This window comes from Nelumbo nucifera, chromosome 2, assembly GCF_055504915.1.
Source record: "Nelumbo nucifera cultivar China Antique chromosome 2, China Antique-T2T, whole genome shotgun sequence".
Taxonomy (NCBI): Eukaryota; Viridiplantae; Streptophyta; class Magnoliopsida; order Proteales; family Nelumbonaceae; genus Nelumbo; species Nelumbo nucifera.
The window spans coordinates 25,604,360-25,625,594 of NC_142650.1; the positions used below are offsets into that span (position 1 = coordinate 25,604,360).

The window sequence follows — 21,235 nt, forward strand, 5'->3', positions numbered from 1 at the left end:
CTAAAGTAAAACTCATGGTAAAAGTGAAATAGAATTTACACTCTTCCATTCCTGCACACTAAAATACTAAATGCATGCAAACTTTCGGAGGTCATAACTTTGGACTCCGATGTCCGATTGGGGTGATTCGTTTTTTGATCTTGGGTAACTTTTTGAGATCTATATGTTCCAAGGGGCCATAGGCGCCTTGCCCTGCTATTTTTGCGAAAAACACCTTTTTTGACCTCCAATTGCAATTTTTAATATTTTTTATAAATTAAAAAATTAAGAACTGAATTAAAAAACATATATTAAATATAAAATAATACATATAACACATCTAAAAGATATTTATACATTATTTATTGCTAAAATATATATTTATACACATATATACATATACATGCTGACATGGCATGGTCTGAACCGGTCGAACCAGTGACCCACCCAGAGGCAAAAACAGTTTGGCCTCCGGGTCAGTTTTTAAAACATTGGAGAGTAGTTAATAGAAAAGTGCAGTTAAAGAGAGAATTACAAGCCAAAATAGTAAACGCAAATCCATGATATCTGTTGATCTCATTTTAGTAGACTTGCTAAAAATTTCCATGAGATGGCAACTTGGTTTCACATTTTGGAAGCTTTCTTCTTCCAATCTCCAGAATCAGTTTCCTGACAGTAGACAATTTCCAAAACTCAAAATCAAGGACAGCAATGGAAAACAGGTTTCTGCATTTTGTGACAGAAGTTTATTGCTAGTAAGAACCTGCCAAATGAAAAACAGGAAAACAACCATGGAGAATACATCCTTCAGGGGTATTCGGCAATATGTATAATTTTGTTTTTTCAAAATAAAAAAACAATCCCTTAGTTTGCAGTTATGATATATAGGCAATTGTGACATCCCTGATGGGTCTAGGTCCAATCTCCCACGTAACATGTTTATGTTTATTGAGGCTGCATATGTACATCTGTAATATTTGTCAATCATCAACCATTGGTATCATGGATCCCATTAGTGGATGCCACAATCCTGGAAATATTTAATGTGTTCATAAAAACCATGTATCTAGCACCCTTCTATTGAGAGAATTTGTAAGGCCTGCAGTGTGTAGATGATGATGGCTGTCCTGGTGTAGCGTGTTCATGCACCCATATGAAAAACAGTTAAGACCATCACTTAGAGACAACTGCCATGGTCTATCTCTATACAACAGTGCATGAAAATGCTGTCTTTCCACAAACAGACATCTCTTTCATACACTTCAATCCATCCATATCCAACCCTTTCAAACATAATGGATATGTTCAGGTCAAACACAGAACACCGGATGGCAAAATTGATCACATCTCAGCATGCTTCTGTGCCTGGTATTCTAAATGTAATTACATTGCCGGACAGATCAAATATGATTAACCATGTAATCAGATCTCCGTTTCAACCTACAGCCCACTTCAGTACAGTCAATTGATGTAGGTTTCCATTTTCAGCCAGACTTGCTTCAATAATCACCTGATATTCATGGCTGCTGACATGGCACGTAGTTCCTTAGAAATCTCTGAGAAGGCTGGTCTTGAATCAGGGTCAGATGACCAACACCTCTCCATTAATGATCTCCAAGCAGGGTCACACCAGCTAGGGACCTCAGGCCGCAGATCACCTTTGATTATACCAGCTGAAAACATAAAAAAAATGGAATAGACTAAAATGGCATCAACCATGTAATGACACACTAATAGAAACTACTGTAGCATAGTTTACTGAACCTGACTTGGCAGATAAAGCCAAAGAACTTCAACTCTGGTAATATCAATATTTGATAAGCAAGAAACAGATTGAAAAGTATGGTGAAATTGAATAACAAAATATAATATAAGAAGAAATAGAATCTAATACAGGATGGATAAGTGCTTAGCTGGGATAGATATACCCAGGTTGTTGCTTTCTTTCTTGTATGGTGGCAGTGCAACAAAGCTCATTCACTTGGCAAGATTAGACTATACCAAATCAAGGTTGTTGACAACTCTGTACTAATTTATCTTGGTTGAGATCTGATCAGACCACACTGAAGTCAGTCAACTCTTTGCCAAAATGGTTTGGAGGGATACCAAGTAGATACTTTTGTTGGGGTGGAAAACATAATGAAGCAGTTTCCTTGGCTTTTCATTAGTAAAGCAGTATTTCCAGAATAATCTGTTTAGTTTTGTTTTCTTCTTCCCCCTTGTATACTTTGTTTTCCATAACTTCAACTTAATAAATTTTCATCACAGTTACCAGGCAAACTAGGGGCCCGTCTGGCAAGTCTTTTTGGGAAGATCTTCTGGTAGCTCTGATAGTCAAAAGACGCATTGAGCTTTTGCATGAAGATCTGAGCAGCCCGAAGCTAGTTTGGCAGACGTATGTCTTTCCGTGCGCCTTTCTGCATGAGAATAAAATGCGAAAGACACAAAAATCTTCATTTGGAGCTTCCCAAAATCAGCCCAAAATGGGCTTCTCGCGTCTTTTTGGTTCTCCAGCTTTTGGCAGCTAGATCTTCCGCGAGCCAAACGGGAAATAGACAAAAAATTGGTCTGCCCAGCTTGTAAACAGCCAAAAGACCACATGGAAAGACGTGCCAAATGGGCCCTAGGTAAAAAGAATAAGTGTCCATTTTGGAAACTTGCCCCAGGATCCCTTTGTTGGTCCATTTGGTTGGAGTGTAATAAAGGAATTTTTGACAGAAGATGGAAGGTTGAAGAGTGTCTGATGTGATGGGAAAGCATTCTTAAAGGTTTTAAAGACCTCAATCCTTCCCAGTTTACTAACCAGTGGGAGAAAATCCTTTTTGATTCCAATGAACAGGCATGAACTGATAAGAAGTATGTATCCTTAAACATCCCTGTTTTGCACCTGTTAGAAGAAGTGATCTCTTAGAAGGTTTAAGGGGCTGTAAGAGCTAGCCAGCTAGGACCAGACTGAAAAGGACTTGGATGGAAGTATTAAGAAATGATTTATGCGCCCATAATTTAACAATGAATATGGCACTGAACAGAATGAAATGGTGAAACAGGATTCATGAAACTGGCCCCATAAAGTTGGGACTTGGGACAAGGCTTAGATGATAATGATGATATCTCTGTTTTTCCCCCATTGTGTCTGGAGCTTATATCTTTTTATAATCACTAGTAAGTGTGCACGTGACAATTTTGATAATGATGATGATGATAGTAAATAATATGCTTCCAAAGTTTTCTACAATTTAATTTTTTGTACTTCTGTCTATAAAGATTACTTTTATTTGTCACACTTATTTTTGTATAATATGATGGATATACAATATTAGAGATGTGCCCAAATGTTTTCTACAATTTTTTATATTTTTATATACTTTTGTGTGTTTTCATGTTTTTAAATTTTTATTATTATTTAATTACGATATCAAGGGTTGATACATTTGACCCAAAAGATTGAATTGTTGACTTGCCACCTAGAAAACAACTCCACTTTTTGGGTTGGTTTTAAAATTGTATTTTATTTCTACTATCAATGATAACAATTATTCCTTGGTTTTTCGTTAATATGGTTGATTAATATAGGATTCAATGAAAGAATGGGAATTAATACCATAAATATAAGACGAGGAGAAAAGTGGTTGTTCAAATTACACTTCCGTCCTTGTAGAGGGACCAAATCCAAAAATTGGGGTATTTTAGTGAAACAAAAGTTCCACACTTTTAACAATACTATAGACATTCTATTGAGGGAATCCATCCCTCTTTTGAGCAATGCAATTTTACTTAGCAAGAGAGGAATAAGCATCCATTTTCTGTTGATCAACTTTATCTGTTTCCCAGATACATCTGAATTGCAGTCGACAGAGTGCGATTTCAGCTCAGGAATAAGACTAAGCTGAGATGAGATGAACTGAACTTGATAGACGGAAATGGAAAAAAAAAAAGAACCATCACTTTCTATTATCAAAAATTATTTTTTTCTGTGAAATCTGCAAGGAGACATCCGATAAAATATATTCAAGAGGTGGAGCCTTAGTGCACAAGCTCCTATTTATTACAAGTAGATAGTGCACTATAACCCAAATGGCAAGGAAACAGCTGGACAACATGCTAGACACAGCATTAACGGCTGCAACTTGGGCAGGCCTAACCTGAGCATTGCCCAACCTAACTTGAACTTTTCCCAGGCTTGAGTTCAAATTGTGTCTTTGACCTGGCCTTGGATTGAGCCATTGAGTTGCCTGAGCCCAACCAAAGCCTGGCCCAATGTAGGTCCAAGTTTATTTTTAGGTTGATTTCATTGAATTTATACATGCTAAAAGTGTGATGTAAATTACAATATATAATGCCAAACTACTCATTTAAAAGGATTTGAACATTAAATCTCATCTATAGTAAGCAATCCTCCAACAAGTTAAGCCAAATTTAATTCATTTCTTATATCACAGAATATATTGTATATGCAGGCCCAACCCAAGCCTGGCCTGACATAGGCCCAAAAGTGTTTAGGTTAAGGTTGGGTCGGGCTGGGCCTGCAAGGTCAGTCTTGAGCTTGGGCCAGGCTCATGCCCTTGGATTCACATTTAGGGTGGGCCTGGGTTGGCCCTAAGCCCACCCCAACCCACCCAAGTTGCACTACTAACAGCATTGACCCTAAAGATTGTTGTCTGCCACAACATGGCAACCATGCACATGTATCCTTGGCATCATGGATAACGTGACTTTATTGCGGTATAGGAAAACATCAATGGTTTGTTCCATTCTACTTGAAGTATCTAAATATCACCAAGTTGTCAGGATTTATGGCAAATAACATCTCCTGACACTTAATAGATAGCTATGTTCTCCTTTCCATATAAACCCAAGATGTAAGGTTCTTTCAGGCAGGTATACACTGCAAGTGTATTACTCAAATTTCTCCACTCTGAATATTGTGATTATATATCAGTGATATGGATTTTTTCAGCATGCAATTTGTGGTTCATAGTATGAAATGAATGAAGATATCTGTAATTGCACTGTTTTATAACGTATACTAATATATTATGATGCAAGTACAAATCATATGGTTTCTGAGACAACTATTGTAGCATTGTAATTTTTTTTGTGTAACTTGTACATAGTGATAAAGAAGCCAAAATGATCAAACATCAAGCAATAAAAAAAATCTTTTTCTTTCGGTAAGGTGCAATAAATAGGAAATGGCAGAAACAGTAAAAATATATGCATAATTATTGGAACTCTGTTCAGTAAGGAAATTACATTGTTAAAATTGGCTTCTTAGTTTTCATCAAAAGTACGCCTCATGACAATTAACACATTCAATTAACTTATTTACCACATTAAGTTGTAAAAATAGCCAAAGGTATTACTTTGCCTAATAAGCATCAGAAAATGTCAAATTGAATTTTACCAATTATTCCTTCTGAGCGCAGGTCTGCATAAGGTTCATCCCCAGTTAGAAGTTCCCACATGACTATCCCAAATGAGTACACATCAACCTACAGATAAGTACATTAAAAGGGTAGTTATAAAGATGGTAATGAAGCTGGTGATAAGAAAAATCTGACATAATGCTTTAAGTAATTCCCTGATGTACTCACATTACCTTTTCTGTTACCATGTTTTCTTTATTTCTTAAGAGCTCTGGGGCCATCCATGGTATAGTTCCACGCACCCCACCAGAAACTAGTGTCTTCTGTTTAATTTTTGACAAGCCCAGATCCCCAATCTGAAGTAGAAATTGAAAGATCTGAAATATTTGCCGCTTAAATAATGAAGCTTTAATCACTGGAGGCATAGAAATTAATATCCATGCACCAGAACAACTATAAGAAGAAAAGCCAAATGTATAAGAAATGCCAAGACAAACCGTGGACCCATGAACCTTCTTTCTTTATTTTTCTTTTTTTCTCTTTTATGATAAATGGATCCATATATCTTCTTCATTGATTACCTTGCACACTGGTCGCTGAGGATCCCGCATATTCACTAGGAAGTTATGGGACTTCAAATCAAAATGGACAATGTTTTTCTCATGGAGGTATTCCACACCAAAGGCTGCATCCATTGCTATGATTAGCCTCTTTTTACGATCAATAGTTCTGTACATGGGAAGTATGAAAAATTTAGACAAAGAAAATGACAATTGCAAGTATGCACCAATTGTAGGACCTATAATGCATGTTATACAAAACTGTGCTAGTATGGTCTATACATGAGATGTACTATGACTTGTGAAAGAGAAAGCCAGAATTTTTGCATTACACAAAATACTGCATTGAATATCTTAGTATGAAAAAGATTCAGAATACTAAACATAGTTATGAATAGCAATTTCAGAAAAATTTGGCATGTCGCATGATTCTGACTAGGAATCCTACTATGGCTTCTTGCCTCTTGAAAGGTTTTAAGGGAAAACAATTGAGAGGAAGAAACCCAGTTATGAGGGTCAGATTTAGATAAAAACCTTTGCATGGTTCTCATTGAAGAACCTATCATGAATTGCTCATGCCCTCATTATTGTAAGAGTTCCTTGAAATTGAAACAAAGGTGCACCTTATATGGGCTTGGCCACATGAATCCTGTTTTGTCATTCCATTCTGTTTATATATACTAGTGTAAGAGCATGTTCTATGCATGTGTGCAAGTATGTATTAACCATATATATGATATATGTTATTTGGATTTAACTTTTATGACCTGTGCATGGAACCCAAGGCGTGTATCCCCTTTATATAGTATGGATATATATCATGATGAACATTTGATTACTGCAAATGGTGCTGATATGTTCCTCTTTATCCATCTTCTCAACATACCATATGCTCAGCTCTTCAGTTACCAACAATTATGCTGGTTAGCCAAGTGTGTATCTTCCCTGCATTTCTTTCCTTTCTCTTTGTCCTTCCTGTTTCCTTTTGATGACTACCTTCCCTGTAAATTGTATACTTGTCTTGTATGATCTCATTACAACCAGAAGAAACTACTCCCTAAATCTGGTTATCCAACTTTTTCCATTTCCAGTCATTTCTTATTTCTTGATCTTCAAGTACACACCCACTTCAAGCCAATATGATGGCATTCATGATTTTTGTCATCACAACCTAAAACGTTTTTGTCCATTTTGCAGTCCTTGTGCAGTTCCCCCACCTCACACCCATTATCTGATGTTTCTTATATATGTATTTTTTATAAGAATCTGTCGTGTCTTATATCAATCTCTTTAATTAAGAAAATACTCTCCCACCTTTTTCCAGAGATTCATGAGGATGTTTCTATATTCCTTAGTTAAAGTTTCTTCTTTCAGGGTTACATACAATTCATGACTCCTTGCAGTTGGTAATTGGCCTTCATTTCATCATAGTGTGTCACAATCCACTTAAGCAAAAATGAATTGCTTTGAGGGAAAAGGACAATATGTTGAACAAGTTCTTCGGACAGTGAGATTTATTTGTGTATGCTCCACAGATGGGTGGAAGACTAGTGGAGTTCTTTTCTCTTTTCCTGACTAGTGGCCTTTATGAGCTTCACCTGCAATCTTATCTCCTCCTTGAACACATATTCCATTGTGTAAAGTTTTCTTTAAACAAATCCATTGGATGACACATCTTGCTGAATTCATAAACTCTTTTTTGTCTTTTGGAGCCAAAAGGCTCTATGTATCAAATACTGAAAATTTTACCTCTATTTGATTCTGAGCAATATGACACACAACTATTTTGAATAGATCTTTAGGGAAGAAAACAACATAAAAAGTAGGAAGCCAAAACTACAATATAGTTTACTATATCTGATAGCAACCAAATACAGAAGAAATAATCTTGATTGGGAACCAGGGGAAGCTAGAGGTATATGGATGTGCAACATGGAAAGGAGTAGATAAGGTGATCGGATCGGCTGCCCACAGAGCGCGCCCCACAGGCACCCCACAGCCCATCCCCTCCGTGCACTGGGAACATCTCCCATGTTTGTCATGTGGAGATACTCCCAATGCATGGATGGGATGGGCTGTGGGGCACGTTCTGTGGGCAGCTCATCCCGTCCCGTAGAGGAGCTATTCACACTTTATAAAAGGTGTTAAATACTTGAATATAAGGTTGGTAATGGCTTGACGATGAGATTTTGGAGGGATCCATGGTGTGAAAACCACCACCTTATGGATCTGTTCCCAGCAGTATTTACAGTAGCAAGTAATAGGAATGCTATGGTAGCTGACCGCATTGAAATTCTGAATGAACAGGTGGTATGGAATCCTAGGATTAAAGAAATTTAAATGATAAGGATATTAAAGAAATGTAAGCAATGCTAATAGAAGAAGTCGAACTGGGTTAGTGGCAGCACCCACTTCACCTTAATAAATAAAAACACCCATGACAACACTGCCCCTCAAGTTGGGTTGTAGATATCATGCATACCCAACTTGATACATAACTCTTCATGGCACATGAAATTCAATCCTTTTGTAAATATATTAGCCACTTGATATCTTGATTCAACAAACAGTATACAAATTTCATCCCTTTCCACTTTTTCCCGAATGAAATGTTCGCCAATTTCAATGTGCTTGGTCCGTTCATGGAGAACTGGGTTATGAGCAATACTGATAGCAGCCTTGTTATCACAGTACAATAACATAGCATCTGACTTCCACATACCCAGCTCGGTAAGGAGATTTTTTAACCACAAAAATTCAGCAACACCTTGAGACAGCTCTATAGTCTATACTCAGCTCTTGCCCTTGACTTTGCCACTACAAACTGTTTCTTCTCCAAGTGGCAAGATTTTCTCGTACAAAAGTTCAGTAACCAGTAGTAGATCTCCTATCATCAATAGGGCCAGATCAGTTGGCATTTGTGTATCATTCCACCCTCATATGATTATGCCTAGTAAAGAGGAGACCCCTACTTGGGTACCTTTTAGAAAGGCCACAACTCTCTCAGCAGCCTTGAAATGAGTAGGTTTGGGTGAGTGCATATACTAACTTAGAACACTTACAGCAAAGGCAATATCTGGTCTTGTCATGGAGATATAGCAGCCTTCCAACGAGTCTTTGATATTGATGAACGTCTGAAAACTATCTCCTCCTCACAACTTCCAAGTTTATGATTTGGATCCATGGGAGAAGTTGCTGGTCTACACCCTAGCTTTCCAGTGTCCTTCAACAGATCAAGGATATACTTCCGTTGGGAGATGAAGAATTTGGAGAGTTCTTAACAGAGTCTCCAATCTAAAAGTCAATTGTAATAAGAAAGCTTTTGGTACCCAGTTTTGGAAAGACTCACTAAGAAGCTAGCAAGTTGGAAGAGAAATTATATCTCACTAGGGGGTATAAGCACTTTAATCAAGTCCACTATGACCAACCTTCCAATGTATTTTTGTCCACCTTTAAGCTTCCTGACAAGGTTGCCAATAAGTTAGAGAAGCTCATGAGAGATTTTTTGTGGGAACTGGGTGACTCAAAAAAGGACCATTTAGTGAAGTGGGAAGTAGTTTCTAAGAAAAAGGAAGTCGGGGGTCTAGGCATTGGCAATATCAGATTAAGAAATGTAGCTTTGTTAGGAAAGTGGTTGTGGAGATTTCCTTTGGAGCAAGACAGCTTGTGGCACTTGGTGGTGGAAAGTATTCACGGGATGGCAACTAATGGATGGGATGCTGGCGTTGACCCTAGGGCTTTTCATTTCTCCCCTTGGAAAGCCATTGCTGGAATCTTGCCTACCTTTTGGCCTTTCATCAGATTTGATGTGTGCTTAGGTAATAAAATTCTGTTTTGGGAGGATCTTTGGTCTGGGAACACCCCCCTTAAAGATAGATTCCCGGTAATGTATTCTCTTTCCCTAAATAAATACAAAACCATCTCCTCACTCCATGTCTCTTAGGGGACCTAGGATTTGGGTTTGAGAAGAGGGTTGAAGGATTCAGAATTGGCTTATGTAGATGAGTTGTTCATTGTGTTGAGTTCAGTTTTCCTAGATCTTTCCTACCCTAACAATAGAATTTGGAAAGATTCTTCTTCAAGGACTTTCTCTTGTTCCTCTCTTTTCAATGCCTTAGCTTAGCCTTTTGTTATGCTTGCCTCTTTTCCTACTAAGTAAGTGTGGTATTCCCCACATGTTTGTTGCCTTTGCTTAAGAAATGGTGAGACGCCGACTCATCTTTTGATTTCTTATCCTTTTGCTTCTTATTTGTGGGATTGGTTCTCTTCTCTTTTTTTGGTTGAGGTGGAATCCCCCCTTGGGTGTGCTCAACCCTTTTGACTCTAGCTTCTTCCCAGTGTTTTAAAAGCGCGAGGGCCAATTTGCGCATGAGGCGCAATGCGCAAGGTGAGGCGTGTGCCATTTTAAGCAAGGCACAAAATTACAAAAAAAAAATCTTAGAATAAAAAAGTTAGAAAATTCAAAAAAATGCAAAAAATATTAAACAGAATGTTAATAAAAAATATAAACTTAAATTTTAAAATAAATGTTTTAAAAAACCTATTATCTAAAATTAAAATACATAAACATAACATGTAAAGCGTATTCAAATGAAAATTTAAAAATAAAAGCAAACATATAAAGCATTTTCAAGCATGTAAAAACCATAATCTCTTTTTTCCTTAATTGCATTGCTTCAAGTAGCTAATGTAATGTAAAACATATTGCATTCTTGATTCTATGAGTCGCCTTTGTACCACGCCCCTTGAGGCAAGCCCGAACAATCTATGTTAGGGTCTGAAATTCTTATTTCTTACATAAAAAATAATGATTTTATAATTTTCATTGCCTTTTAAGAAAATATTTTATTGCAATGAATGAATGAATGAACAACATTAGCAAGTAGGGGGTTCTCAGAGCTAAGCTAATAATCTCTCTTAGAGGCTGTCTAAGTGACCAAACTCCCAAGCTTCCAGATTGCATCCACCTTATTACCAGCTTGGAGTATCCTTCCACTTCTAATTGTTGCATTCCCCATTGTTTCGCCAATCTCATCCCTTGAACATTTGGCAGGGGGGGTGTTCCACCTGCACCCAAACAAAGAGAGAAACCATTCCCACCCAAATATAAAGAGCAAAAGGGCAGGAAATTAATAAGTGGTAACTAGTCTCACCATTAGCCTTGCAAAGGATGCACCAATTTGGGGAAAGGCACCACTTTTGTCTCTTTCTTTGAAGAAGATCACAAGTATTAATTCTACCCAAGAAAACTTCCCAACATAAACCACTTATCCTAGGAGGAATTGGCTTATCCCAGACCTCCTTCACCAGAAAGGTCACCACTGAATTATCAAAAGGTTGGGTCAAAGTCGAAAAGAAGGAAGCACAAGAAAAGAAACCGGAAGAATCAATAGATCAAATGCAAGATTCCAACCAGCCGGTTGGTAAGGTCTCCTATTGGTCATAGCAGAGACTTGGGATCGAATCCCGCCTGCACCTAGGTTGGGGGATGGGCTACCCCCTGTTGTGTAGCCCTTCAAAACATATAAAAAAAAGAATCAACACACCGAATCCTACAATCCGACTCTGAAGGGTTCAAGAATACCCCATCCAAATAGTGAAGTAAAACTGAAACACTACTCAATTCAGCCTCCCTAAGACTCCTTCTAAACCTCAAGTTCCAAGCAAAGCCTAAAACTGAGCTAGAAGGTAACAAAAAGGAAGACACAGGTTCAGCCTTAAGGCTCAATTTGGAAAGAATGCAAATACAAATATGTGCAGTATGAACACATGTTGTAAATTGGGCCTAAAAATAGAAAGTCTAAAAATGGAGGGAAATTGTTCTTTCAACGGGTCACCCAACCACACATGTTGTACCTTCTGTAGCCCTCTTACATGCTTCTACATGAGCATCAACCCAGAAACAGAGAAACGACTTGGTCCTACGACCAAGAAACAAAAAAGAGAGTAGTCTTGAATGTGCCGATCAGATCAAGGGGCTGCCTGTGTGTCCACTTGATTTATTTGAAAAAATGAGTGCAGAATACAAACTGAAAAGAAGAAAAAAGCTTGATTATTCTATGACAGGTTATTGCTCTGATACTATGTAATCAGTCATGGAATAATCAAGAGAGAAGAGAGGAAGGGAGAAGAAGAGAAGAAAGAAATAGAAGTCGAACTGGGTTAGTGGCAGCACCCACTTCACCATAATATATTAACAATAATAATTGCAGAGTAGTCCCTTGAAATAATAATAATTACAGAAAACCCCCTAGCACCAAGAACATATATAAAAACACCCCTAACAACGCTAATGAAGATCCAAAGATCCATAAAGAGAGGTATTGCTTAAATATGAGTGACAGAAGGGTTTGGATATGGGATGGATCAAACTCTTTCATGTGTAAACCTTCTTCAAGAGACTAAATTCTTCAGCCTGCAGTAGCTTCCCTAGCATAAAAATCTGGGTACCCATCATTCCCTTAATGGTGGCATTTTTGGGTCAAACAGACGTTCTGAGAAGATAATTAACTCACAGCCTACACAGGAGAGATATGGAGCTTGATTCTCTGCAGAATGTGTCACGTGTTCAGCAGCCAAGAAGTCACCAAACACCTACTCATTCATTGTAATGTGGCACACTTACTACGGGTGATATTTATAAGCATTCTTGATTGAAAAGTTGTTTCCCATAGGCACTAGAATCCTCTTTCACAGTTGGAATATGACAAGTCTAAGAAAGAGAGGAACAGTGATCTCTGGTGATCTCAGGCTAAGCATACCATCAGTTATATCGTGGACAATATTGCGGGGGGGGGGAGCCCATATTTTTGAAAACAAGACTTTCTCGGAAGAATTAATTGTGAAACAGGCAGTGAGCACTCTTTTTTCTTGATTGTCAGTTCGCAAATATTTCAAAAGAATATCTTACAATTGTGTTTTTGACAACTTGTTTATAAATTGATTCCTAATGGAACTTATGTGTTTTGTGTCCCCAGTGTACGGGTGCCTTGGTGCACATGAGCTCTAACCTTTGTATCTTTTTTTGTCACTATTAATGAAAGACTTAATGAGGAAAATACAAGAATTGGGAAGGGGACTTTATTGTAGTCATCAAATGGGTAAACAGGTCAACCAATGCTTTGGCTGATAAATTGACTAAGGAAGGGGTCAACAGATCAGAACTATTTTGGGGACATTGTGTAATACAGCATAACATGGGTATATAAAGTCTATATTAGAAGGGGTTAAAGAGGTGATAATGCCTCCATCCGTGATCATACACAATATAAAACTATTTCTAGAAGGACCTATGCAGTAAATTCAAATGATCAAACATGCAGAATAGGAAGCAAAGAGGTTTAAGTAAACAAATTCCATTGGATAGGACAATGGTTGTACAACCAATAAAATATGAGATACCACACCTATCTTTCCTTCGTAGGACTTGTTTAAGGGAACCATTCACCATGTACTCCGTAACTGTTGCTAGATTTATCATTTGCCCATCTGTAACTACACCATAAAATGCTAGCACATTTGGATGGTGAAGCTGACTTAGCATGTGAGCTTCCTTCCAGAAGTCTGCAATCTGCAAGGAATAGAGAATCGGGACAATAAATAATTCAATAGATTAGATGTATAAATCTGCAGGGACAGCACAGAAGATCTAGTCTCCAAGGAGAGGTATTTGCCACATGGAAGCAAGGATTAAAATTCAATCATATTTTTGAAGTTTAGATGTTTTCCAGTTTTGAGGAAGGCAGAATGAACTACACATAATAACATACTATCTAATCAGGCAAGGTGCCAACCAGCTGGTTGGTAAGGTCTCCTGCTGGTCGTAGCAGAGACTTGGGATCGAATCCCACGTGCACCTGGGTTGGAGGGGCTATGAGTTGGGGGATGGGCTACCCCCCATTGTGTAGCCCTTCAGAAGATATCTAAAAAATACATACTATCTAATCACTGTGAACACACAAAATTTAGATACCTTGCCAAAATAGTGTTAGACAATAATAATGGCAAAAACAGAATATAACTGAAATTGAAAAAAAAATTTAAGAGATGAAATATCATTGAAGGTACTAAAAACTTTTCTAGAAAAATTCATTAGATTGCCAATATTTTGATAGAAATTTAGGTTTTCAATATAGAACCACAATTTAAAAACCTTGCATGGCAGAAGACATGTCCACCAAACAGGGTTTACCTGTTTTCCATTGCATTCTCTCTCTATAGATTTTTTTTTTTTTCATTTTCCAGCCAAATAAACATCAGCCATGTAGCAATATCATTTTCTTTTCTTTCTCTTTTTTGGGCAAAAAACAATATTCATTCTTATCCCCCATGGAACAATCATCCTTTTCTTCTCCCAACATGGCAATGGTTATTAGGCTGAAACTTCTCAAGTGAAGAGAATGGATGGTAGAACATTTGGTGCTCTTCAGGCTTGCCAGCCTAAGCTGCTATGTGACAATAGAGAAGCAGGGGTTACAGCTGGGGGTAGTCATTTTCAGCTAGTTGCAACATGGTAAACTATTAACCTTTCCTTCACAATAATGCACAATATGAAGAGAAATGGAAATTTAGGACATATTGTATTTCAAGAACTCATTGTTTGACTTGAAACTTGAATAAATTATTTGGTAGAGTTTGACAATCATGCAAGGTAAAATATAAAGGTTCAAAAAATAGGGAGAAAGAAAAAGTCACCAGTCTATCCTTCTCACTGCCAACAAAGCAACTTGGCTTTATCCGCTTGATGGCAACATCAGAACCCTTCCATTTTCCATAGAAAACCGTTCCATATGTGCCAGAACCAAGTTCTCTTATATCTTCAAGGTCAGAATTTTTAATTGTCTGCATATAGTATGAAAAAAAATCCAATCATGCAACAGCAATAACAACAAGACCTTCCTAAACCAAACTATCTTTTTTCTTTGGTATAAAAGCAAACTATCTATGATAAACTACCTGCAACTCCTTGGTAGCTAAATGAGTATAGAACATAGCCAGGTCACTATACACTCCACCAATGGCATTAGAACATTTAATTGATCCCTTAATTTCAACCTGCCAAAACAAGATATTTGGTCAATTGAAACCAAGAGAAGTCAACTATTATTATTTATTTATTTACCAATAAACAAATACCTTCTGAGCTATGCTTAAGCTGGTTGCATTTTCTTGTTGGTTCTTTCCTCTTTGAGAAATGTGGTTTCCCAATTGTTCTGAATTAGATGCAATTCTCTCCAATTTTTCAGTGAGTGGACCTGGGTTCAATTTTCCAACGTCAATGATATCAAATGAATTTATCTGAGCATCCATTTCATGTCTTGGCAAGGATTTGGAAACATTTCCTCCACTAACGAAAGAATTAAATGCAACTCCACTTGATTCTTCAATAAATGAGCTTGAACTCAACTTTTCTTCACCCATGAAATCCAAAAGATTTATTTGAGGCTCCATCTCATGTCTTGCCAGGGGTTCTGAAAGATCATCTCTAACAGGAGAAGATGGAAGTGCAGGGGGCTCTGCTTCTTTGGATGGAGAAAGTGAAAGTTTACATAATGAAATATCCACTGAAGTTGCAATATCACCGGATAAAGTTTTGAAACCATCACAATCATTGGTTAATGCTTTAACACTTGACTGTGGACCTACTTGGACTTCGAGCTTAAATGAAGGAAGTTCACTGCTACATCCAAGTTCTGAACTATTGACATGACCTGCATCAGTGGAATATTCTGGCATCTCAACATCCTTCTGTGGGGCCATGAAGAATGGCTTCCTGTTAAACTCATAATATCCAGGTTTACTATCTACTGAGTGATAGGTGCTCCCAGACATGCCATGGAAATTGTTGCATACAGCTTGAGAAGGAACTTCAAACTTTGCATGAAGTAAATTGCTTGAAAGATCTCGTGAAGTAGTCATCGGCCTGAAGCAGAGTACGGGGTCTTCAATAACCCTATCAGAACAAAGAGGTTGGTAGAATGTGCCATGGGATAGACCGTGAAAACCTACATGAGGAATTGGATTTCTAGATTTCATAGCTAGAACACCAGCAGGGTATCTCCCACCAATAGGTTGAGCAATGCGCTCTCTCAAAATTCCCCTACCATTTCTTAGATTGAAGGAAGAATGGGTGTTCTTGCTAGACTCTAGCATCCATGTCATTCCTTCCCATGTATGATCATGGGAAGCAGGCCAAGGCTTCCAAATTTGAGCATAGTGTGATCTCGCACCCTGCCCATGTTTTGAAATGTTTGGGCTTGGCCTGAGCCCAGCATAGCACTTCCCTGGACAAGACTTCCCATCAAGTGCAGTGACATGATGGTTAACCATTACAGGAGGGTAGTTCTGATGGTTCTGCATGGAAAACGCACTAATCCGATGATTTCTGATATCAACAATACCAAATCGATGGTTTCGAATTCCTAACTGATGACAGTCCAAATTCCTGTTGCCTGAAATAGAAGACTTCAAAGGTGAGACTTTCCCAACCAATGGATTGCTGCAGGAAACTGAAGGTAAATGAGTATCCCCTGTCAATGGCATAACATTTTCCCGATTAAAATTTCCCATAGAAACATGCCCACCATTTTTAGAACCCTGTTTAACATTGGAGGTAGTTGGTGTTGATATTACATTAGGAATATGTGACTGGTTAAGCAACTGTACTGTTGCAACTGATTGATAAGATCTTCCAACATTATCCCCGCATCCATCAATTAAAACTCCACCATAACCTCTTGGCATAAGTTGCATAGAAATGCTTGCCTTTAATCCTATATCTCCACCACTCACATCAAAGGGCTGCAAGCGGGATTCTGCCAATGGAATTGAAGTGCCAAAACCTTGACTTGACATATGGGCCACTGGAATATTGATGCTGCACGAATCACCAAAACTATTAACTGTAGCTGTGCAATGTGTTGGAACATATGCTTCACGGGTTACTTCCTTAAGTGATTTATTAACTCTTTCTGTTCCAGTAGGGCAGTTATATAGGACTTCAGTTCCCAAGGGTTCTGAATGCAAAAATTGAAAGGAGTTTTGAAATTGAGTTTCATGGGTTGTCAAAACTCGTTGTTCCAACAACCTTTTCCTAAGTGAATCGTCATCATTCCAAGTTCCGGAAGTGACGTTCACTGAAATCCTGGGTTCATGAGGGTTTAAAAAGGCTATATGGTCGGAGCTAAAAACAGTGGCCACATGGGTCTGATGGCCACCCAAACCACCACTGATGTTCAAGCGGGTTTTCTCTCTTTTATCATGAAATAGAGTTTCTCCCTGTGGAATTCCACTCCTCACATTCATATTACCAGATTCGGCACAAGAAAAACTAAAAGAAGAACCATTTTTCAATCCCACGTACCCGTTATCAATGCAAACAAAGACCCAGAGCCTCGCAAGCTTCCCATCTGACTCCATCTTGTCGTACTCATCGAACATGTTCAGGAAATCGTCGTCCGTAGCAATCAACACAAGAGGTGCATCACCATCGGGGCCCTCAGGTTCATGAAGCTGGTATTTCAGAGAAAACGAAGGGATATTAGGACAGAGCTCCCTTATCTTGGACCGAAATCGCGAGAGCCCGATACTTCGATCAATGGAAACGATACGAGTCTCTCCGCCAATGTACCGGAGCTTTCCAGAAGGAGGTCTGGGTTCAAAAGCACCATTAAAGCTGCACAAAATCTTGATTTTCTGCACAGAAGGCGGTTCTTTACGACGGGAAAGTGGAGGTTCTTTCATGGCTTGCAGAGGCAAAGAGAAAAGAAGAGAGAGTGATGTGAAAATGAAATCGAAGTTGGAGGGAGAGATGGTGCTTTATATAGTTATTTGGATTGGAGGACGGCGCCTTTCATCTTTGCCCTTCTGGGTTCTCTGTAATTTCCAAAATACCTGCCTGCCAGCTGTTTTTCTTGTTGGAAACCTGGATACCTGGGAGTTGGGGCCCCTGATTGTTTGGAAAGCGGAAACTGAATAACAAGGGAGATATATTATTAACCTTATATTTCATCTTAATATCTAGAATGGCCTTGATCTGAAGAATAGAGCGTAGGACGTGCAAATAAAACGACACACTTTTTCTCTGTGAAATTGTGATGTTGGGAATCTGGGCCATTTGATAACGACTGAAGCGAGAGAACTGAACCATTTATTTTATTATTTTGTCTTTTAGTGATATAACAAAATAACAAAATGATATTCTGTATTTTAGTTTGAGCATGGTATCACTTTTTGGTCCAAACATGCTTACTTGCCAATGTTAGGTGATATATAAAAAGACATAAATACCCTTTATGTGTCATCTAATTTTCTTTTACTTACCATATCCACATAAACCTCGCATTCTGTAAAATACCCTTATTCCCCAAAGCCAAAGTTGTAACAACCATCAAGGATTTCCATTCTTATTCCATCCTCTTCTCTTCTGTCACAGTAATAGGCCCCATTTCATATAAACGTGTGCGCTAATGGACTGGTCCATTTCATTGAAGGAGGATCATTGCTTTTGCTATTAGAAAGTAGAACCATAGAACTGATCATGAAAGGTGAAGGTGTTGTTTTGTGCAGCTTTCTGGTAGATGAAACGCCGGTACGTACGTGTATTCACTAACAAAGAGAAGCTGCACTTCTGTTTCCATTGTGTCACTGTATTACACCTCATTTCATTCCAAGTCTTAGAAAGCTTACCCTTATCTGGAATCCATTTGGACTATTATGCAACACTAGACACACAGGTTATTTTGCACTCAGCTTCCCATTTGCTTTATTTGTATCTGTCACAAGCATTCATTGGTTACACATTGAACTTCTTGTGTGCTAAATTTGTAATGCTAATGGATGTCATGTCATAATAGAATAAAGTCCAATTCAATTAATATAAGTGGCGATTCCACAGTCTTCTTCTCTATGTTACCTGATGAGAGATGAGAGGTGATTTGGCCAATCAATTACCACAGGATACAGGGCTAATCCGAACCATTCACTAACACCTCAGCGCCACATGGGGACATGCTAGACAGAGTTAGGTCGGCCCAAACTGACTAATGTAGTCAACCGATCTACATGGCAAGCTGTCTTTATCGGGGTAGCACACCTATCAATTTTGAAACCGTCTGGAGAGACTGGATGACGAGGATCATTGTCAACACCTGTGCAACGTGCCCCGAAGATAACAGGCCAATGAGGCTTACCGCTCCCGGATATTGACAAAACCCATGAAAGAGATGATAACCGATTCAGGGAATTCAGAGGTGGAAGAGAAGAGTTACGGTGGAGAAAAATATTCTCATAAGAGACTTGCAACCCAAATGTAGGTTGGCTACAGCATATATACAAGTTACAAGCTAAAAAAATAGTAAGTCTTAATAATGATCACCTACCTAATTTAGGACTCCTAATTTTGCTGGGCGAAAGATACAAATCCTTCTTCTTATTAGGACACCTTCCTATTGAAACACTTTCCTATTACTCCCCCTCAAGTTGGAGTATGAGGATCCGAAATGCTCAACTTGTAAAGAAGAAATTGAAATTGGCGCTTGCCAATACCTTTAGTAAATAAATCTGCTAACTGTAAATGTGATGGAAGATAACGTGGTAAGATTTCGCTAGAAAGCAGCTTCTCACATACAAAGTGACAATTTACTTCAATATGTTTAGTCATTTCATGAAAGACAGGATTGTTTGCAATGTGTAATGCCGCATTGTTGTCACTGAAAAGACTAGTAGCTCCCAACTGCGGCATTAACAACTCGCTTAATAACCTTCGCAACCAGATCACTTCACTAGCAGCTATAACCATGGCTCTATATTCCGCTTCTGCCGAGGATCTAGACACTGTGGGTTGTTTCTTACTCCTCCAAAGTATAGGGGAGAAACCAAGCTGGAAGTACAAACCGGTTACTGATTTTCTAGTTAAAGGACAACTTCCCCAATCTGCATCACAGTATCCTCGCAACACCATATCATTCTCACCACTTAGTAGTATACCTTGCCCTGGACATCCTTTAAGATATCTCAAAACACGTACAAGCCCGTTCCAATGCTCAATTTGGGGTTGCTAGACGAATTGACTAAGCACATGCACAACATATGTGATGTCAGGTCTCGTGATTGTTAAGTATAACAGTCGTCATACTAACCTTCGGTACTGATTTAGATCAGAGTGAAAACTACCATTGGCGTGTCCCAAACGATGATTTTGCTCAATTGGGGTGTCTACGGATTTGCATCCAGTCAGTCCAGTTTCTTTCAAAATGTCCAGGACAAACTTGCGTTGATTCAAAAACAGATCGGTAGTAGACCTAGCCACCTCTATTCCAAGGAAATATTTCAAATTTCCCAAGTCCTTTATCTTGAAACAACTATTGAGATACGCCTTGAATTTTGCACACGTTTCTGAATTGTTCCCAGCTAGTATAATATCATCAACGTACTCCTTTTCTGTATATGAAAAGAGTACTCTCCGCAGTGCATTGCTTGAAACCATACTCACGCAAGGATGTTGCCAATTTTGCGAACTAGTTTCTAGAGGCTTGTTTTAGGCCGTACAGAGACTTTTGCAACTTGCATACTGCATTTGGTTTTTCGGAATTGAAACCCAATGGGAGCTTCATGTAAATTTCTTCCTTGAGGTCACCATGAAGAAAGGCATTATTCACATCCATTGAATGAAGTTCCCATCCTTTTGCCACTGCCACTGCTAGAAAGACACGAACAGATACATGCTTCATCACTGGAGTGAAAGTCTCTATATAATCTTCTCCCCATTTTTGAGTAAGCCTTGCACAACCAATCTGGCCTTGAAACGTTCAATACTCCCATCCGAATTGTACTTAATTATGTAGACCCATTTGCATCCGACTACTTTCTTTCCCGGGGGCAAACTCATAATTTTCCAGTTTTATTTTCTTCCAAGGCCTTAATCTCTTTGTTCATTGCTTGAGTCCATCGTTCATCTTTAACTGCCTGTGCATAACTGGTTGGCTCATCATGAGAATCGATGGCCGCTAAGAAAGCTTTATGAGTTGGACTAAACTTACTATAGCAAATATAATGTGTTAAAGGATGGGCCTTACCTGCGGGCGCTTTTCGAATTGGGTTCACGTTGGATGGCGATAACAACGCGTCACACACATAGTCTCTTAAATACCTAGGGCGTTTTCTTTCCCGTTGAGGTTGCTCTTGTTGCAAAACATATTGTTCATTTTCATTTCTTTGTGGTGTGCTCACTACAGCTTGGTTGGACGTACCTGTTCCTTGTTGCTCTTCCGAATTTATTTCCACATCGGTTGTGTGAACACTTTCTTCATTTGCGCCCACATGTTGATTGCC

At 38.5% G+C, this 21,235-nt stretch overlaps 1 protein-coding gene and 1 long non-coding RNA gene across 2 annotated transcripts; one reads left to right on the forward strand and one right to left on the reverse strand.

Annotated features, from left to right (window-relative positions):
• Window positions 1-276: 276 nt before the first annotated feature.
• LOC104595339 (uncharacterized) lies at window positions 277-17,703 on the reverse strand. Its single transcript, XM_019197442.2, has 10 exons — window positions 17,268-17,703; window positions 15,041-16,781; window positions 14,861-14,959; window positions 14,600-14,746; window positions 13,312-13,475; window positions 5,927-6,074; window positions 5,579-5,722; window positions 5,384-5,471; window positions 1,490-1,652; window positions 277-648 (listed from the first exon to the last, which is right to left on the reverse strand). The coding sequence occupies exons 1-10, from the start codon at window positions 17,645-17,647 to the stop codon at window positions 573-575; spliced, it is 3,150 nt and encodes a 1,049-aa protein (XP_019052987.1). The 5' UTR covers window positions 17,648-17,703; the 3' UTR covers window positions 277-572.
• On the forward strand, window positions 1,659-4,599 carry LOC148802017 (uncharacterized). Its single transcript, XR_016081920.1, has 2 exons — window positions 1,659-2,269; window positions 2,305-4,599. It is a non-coding gene; the product is annotated as an uncharacterized LOC148802017 (long non-coding RNA).
• Window positions 17,704-21,235: the final 3,532 nt, after the last annotated feature.